Source organism: Centroberyx gerrardi, chromosome 23, assembly GCF_048128805.1.
Source record: "Centroberyx gerrardi isolate f3 chromosome 23, fCenGer3.hap1.cur.20231027, whole genome shotgun sequence".
Lineage (NCBI taxonomy): Eukaryota > Metazoa > Chordata > Actinopteri > Beryciformes > Berycidae > Centroberyx > Centroberyx gerrardi.
The window spans coordinates 6,280,978-6,285,977 of NC_136019.1; the positions used below are offsets into that span (position 1 = coordinate 6,280,978).

Below are 5,000 nucleotides of genomic sequence, written 5' to 3' on the forward strand. Positions count from 1 at the left end.
CCTCTCTTTTACCCTCTGCTTCCGTCTTTCCCTCTCTCTCTCTCTCTCTCTCTCTCTTTCTCTCTGTCTCTCTCTGTCTCTTTCCGTCATCCTTTTGTCTCTATTCTCTGTTTTTGTTTTTGTTCAGATTTTAGATTTTGACCTTCTCAGCCTCCGCTTGTGTGGAAAGCATGAGCAAAAAAAAACGCACCTCTGATTATTTGCACCTCTTTCTACCCATCCTTGTTCTTTCATTCAAACTGCTACCTGGAGGATTCACTTTATTTCTACTCAAACACAAAAAAAACCTACAAGAGCTCCCTTGAGTCAGGCTTCAGTTGGCTCTTGAATTCTATTATGCTTCTTTTTTCGAGTACCGATTGAATCACACTCTCAAAACTTGTCATCTTCAGCTCCTCCACACATTATGCTTTTTGAGACGGGTCAACACAAGTTCACATGTTACAGTGCATGATTTAGTGTTGAGTAGGAACAAACGGGAAAGAAAGAGTACCAACATGTCCTACTCAAGTAGAAGTATTGTTACTTTGCTGATATTTTACTCAAGTAGAAGTAAAAGTACTGGTGTAAAAATCTACTGAGGTAAAAGTAAAAAGTAGCTCATTTAAAATGTACTCAGAGTATAAGATACTTTTGCTTATGTAGACCCTACAAAATCTGTACACTGTTACTGATTCTGTTAGTGATTTAAAATGTAGTGAAGTACAATACTTCAGTAAAAACATACTTAAGTAAAAGTAAAAATGCAGACTTTAAAAAATACTCAAAAAAGTACACTACCAGTCAAAGGTTTGGACATGCAATTTTCTTTATTTTTACTATTTTCCACATTTTAGTGACCAAAAAAGTGTTAAACAAATCAAATCAAATCTATCTTATATTTTTGATTCTTTAAAGAAATTCATATAATAGGCATCAACTAAAAAGCTAATTTCAAGCATTTAAGCATAAGCCTTTAGAGCAAAATGGCTTTAAGATAATGAAAAACAGTACATTCAATTAAACTTTTGACTGGTAGTGTACAAGTACGCAAAAAAGCTACTCAATTACAGTAACATGAGTGAATGTAATTAGTTACTTCCACCCTTACAAACAGGCAAGTGAAGAGAATCTCCTTATGCAAATCAACAAAGTGTCACATGTTGTTTTTGCCCCTGTGCCTCCAGGCGTTCGAGAGCACCCTGAAGTCCTGGGAGGACAAGAGGAAGATCGACAGCTTCCGCACGGCCCGGCCGCGCCTCAACTCCCAGCAGTCCATGGAGTATCTGACGGAGGAGGAGTGCGCTCAGGTCCAGCAGCTGGGCATCGTGGCCGACACGCTCATCAACAAGTGAGGAGCGTTTTTTTTACCTTTTCGGACGACGCAGTGTCTCGCTCCGGGACATTTTGACTGGACACAGGGGCTTGGACCTGTGACCTTTTTTTGTTACGGGACAGCAGTGGTGGGGAAAAGTACTCAAATCCTTTACTTAAGTAAAAGTAACGATAACATCATGGAAAAATAGTCCAGTAAAGGTAAAAGTCCTGCATTCAAAATTTTACTTGAAAGTAAAAGTATAGAAGTATTAGCAGTAAAATGTACTTAAGTATCAAAAGTAAAAGTACTCAAGCACTCAAGCATCAGTGTGTGTGTGTGTGTGTGTGTGAAAGGAGGGGGGGGGAGTCGCTTTGCATTTTGGGATTCCTTTGTCCCACTGCAATTAGATTGCTTGTTCTGCTCATGTAATGATGAAGCCTCTTGTGTTCGTTTAAAAACGTATATTTTGCACTGAAGAGCCATTTTCGTTCTTTATTTCTCTCCTTTTTTTTTTTTTTTTTACATCATATAAACCAGTTGTCTTCTTCTCCGGTCTTATCAGCTGGCACTTTCCTCGCTGCTTGTTTGTGTGGCATGTGTGACGTAAGTGAGGATTTTTGTTGTTAATCCTCTCTGCAAAACGAAATTTCCCTTATGGGACAGTGTTTGAATTAGATCCGTGCGCCGGCTCAGACGCAGCAGGAGCGTGTGTACAGAGGCTTTTATAAAGATCTTATAAAGGCGGAGAAAGAGTGGAGGAAAAGGGGCGCGCAGAGAGAGGTGAGATGGAGAATTTGAGAGCGCCATAAAAGCCGCGGAGTGTGTAATTTCGCACCTACTGCCACTTTAGAGATAGCGTATTTCAAAGAGAAGTTTGAATGGAAAAGCCTGAGCAATCGGAGGAACGGTGCAGTCATTCGGGGTCGAAGTGGAGATGAACTGTAGAGAGGAGTGGAGTGCTATCCTCCTCCTCCCCCTCCACCGTAGGCGTGTTTGGTGTTGGATGGAGGCTCATGTGAGTGCAGGGAAAGACATTCACAACATTTCTTTTCTTTGCGTTTTCATTTACTGCCTATTTATTTTACAAGCTAAACTTTGGGGAAAGGGGAGGTGGAACAAAGGATTTGCAGTTCATTGTATGCGCATCAAAGGCCCAGCCTGTATACATGGGAAACACCCCTGCTGTGAAGATCGATGTCCATATAAGGTCATGCGCATCACACAGGTGTCTCCTCTCAGATATTAGACTCAACAGCTCACACACTGCAGTGCTGTGAGAGGAGGAGACAGAAAGATGGAGAGGGGGGGAGGTTATATTCTCATCTACAGCGGGTTTGAGTTTGTCTTAATTGGTTTGGCTCGACTTTGGTTTTGGTTACAAACCGGTGAAAAACTGACAAAAGAGCCGTTCTTAATGAGAGAAGTCTGGGTGGCTGTGAAGGTCAGAGACATTCATCCAACACTCTCACAACTTTGGAGCCAAACGTGTGCAAACAGAAGCTTGTCGCCAGAGAGAGAGAGAGAGAGAGAGAGAGAGAGAGAGAAAGAGAGAGAGAGAGACAGAGAGAGTGAGAGAGGGAGAGAGAGCACGAAAGAAAGAGAGTGACCATGAGAGAGAGAGAGAGAGCAAAAGAACGAAAGAGTGTGACCATGAGAGAGAGGGAGAGAGCAAAAGAACGAAAGAGTGACCATGAGAGAGAGAAAGAGAGAGAGAGAGACCGAGAGAGGGAGAGAGAGCGCGAAAGAAAGAAAGAGTGACCATGAGAGAGAGCGAAAGAGAGAGGGAGAGAGAGCGCGAAAGAAAGAGTGACCATGAGAGAGAGAGAGAAAGAGAGAGCGAAAGAACGAAAGAGTGACCATGAGAGAGAGAGAAAAAGAGAGAGAGAGACCGAGAGAGAGAGTGACTGAGAGTGAGAGAGAGAAAGAAAGACAGAGACCATGAGAGAGAGAGAGAGACTGAAAGAGAGACAGATAGAGAGAGAGAGAGAGAAAGAGAGACGATAGAGAGAGAGAGAAAGAGAGACGAAAGAGAGAGACTGAAGAGAGAAAGAGAGACTGAAAGAGAGAGAGAGAGAAAGAGAGAGCCGCCTTGTGTCCCAACAACAGATTGAGACGACTTGTTGAAATAATAATAATAAACATTTGACTTCCACTCCTCCTCCCTCCTCCTCCTCCTCCCTCCTCCCTCCTCCTCTTCCTCCTCCTCCCCCCTCCTCCCTCCTCCTCTTCCTCCCTCCTCCCCCTCCTCCTCCTCCTCTTCCTCCCTCCTCCTCCTCCTCCTCCTCCCTCCCTCCTCCTCCCCCCCCCTCCAGGATCCGTGAAGCAGCCAAGACCCACAAGCTGGTGGAGCAGGAGCTGGCTCACGCCGTCAACGCCACCGCGTTGGTGCTGAGCGAGGCCTTCCCCTCCAAACCCTCCAGCCCTGAGGTGAGGGGGGGGGAGGGGGGGGGGGGAGGGGGGGGGGGGGGGGGCAGATGGATGGACAGATGGTTGATGGGACCGAGGAAAGGGGAGGGATGTAAAAAGTGAAACGTGCATGTTTTCGGCGATGCGTTTGGGTGAAATATCAATTCACAGGCCGTTAATTTAGCGTCGGCGCGGCCCGTTAACCTGGAATTTACCGCTAACCTCGCATTAAGGACACAGCAGGATCTCTCCTTCCATTCATTAGGAGTGTCAAACTAATTCATCGACTATTATGATTTAAAAATCCATAAATTGTGTTTTTGTGCAGAAGCGCTCCGTTTTGTGACCCGTCTTCGTAAATGATCCACGATTTGATTTGTGGATTATCTATTCTTGTACTAGCTAACTCCAGTCATCAAATATCATTAATTCAGTCATTCATATCAAATACCAGCGTACCTAAGCACTTAAAGTGGAATGATAAAACACTGGGAAATGTCCTTCCTGCAAAGAGGATCCTGGGGGAAACACAGACAGCAACATGCAGTAAATAAAGCAGAGGAAACAGATATTATTGAAAATGACTTGAATGTTTTAGTATTTACTGATCTTTTTACTTTAGAAAATTAAACTTTTAGAGACTTAAATGAGACAATAAGCTGATACTTCATGTGTATAGTATCTGTATCCGTAGCTTTATTTATTTTATGCATTACTGAGTCCCTAATGCGAGGGTAGTGCTAAAAATCAGGTTAGTAAGCTGTAATAACAGTAATTTAATCGGCCTGTAAACTGATATGTTACCCATATTTGTCTTCTAACGTGTGTGTGTGTGTGTGTGTGTGTGTGTGTGTGTGTGTCCAGTGTCTGAGCCGCAGCACGGCGGTGGAGATCGTCAACAGCAGTAAAGTTCTCCAGGCTGAGACCAGGATGCTGCTGGACGGAAAGCTACTGGTACCACGCTGCACCTCCATCCACTTCCTTGTCTTCCGCTCTCTTTTGTTTCCCTGCTCTCTTCTCTCCCTCTTTGCTCTTTTCAAGCCTCGACGTCTCACGTTTCAGTTCCCCGCTTCCCTGTTGTCTTTGTTCGGTTTGTTTTTCCCAGCTTTATTTACAGTGTGAGGAAAAGTCATTTACATTTCTCACAAGATTTCACAATTTCTTCCCGAGTTCCCTTCCTGTTCTTTTCTTATCTGCTGTTCTCTGCTTTGCTTTTTTTATGGTTTTTTTATGTTTTTTTCGGCCCTTCCCAACGTTTCTATTCTGCGCTGCACTTGACTTGTATCTCTGTATGTCA

General features: G+C 43.9%; 1 protein-coding gene across 1 annotated transcript in view; it reads left to right on the forward strand.

The window, feature by feature from the left end:
- Positions 1 to 5,000, forward strand: part of LOC139930342 (diacylglycerol kinase delta) — an 88,074-nt gene that overhangs the window by 78,584 nt on the left and 4,490 nt on the right. Inside the window, 3 exon segments of the mRNA XM_078291597.1 lie at positions 1,167 to 1,330; positions 3,610 to 3,724; positions 4,568 to 4,657. Coding sequence (XP_078147723.1) covers positions 1,167 to 1,330; positions 3,610 to 3,724; positions 4,568 to 4,657 — 369 coding nt within the window.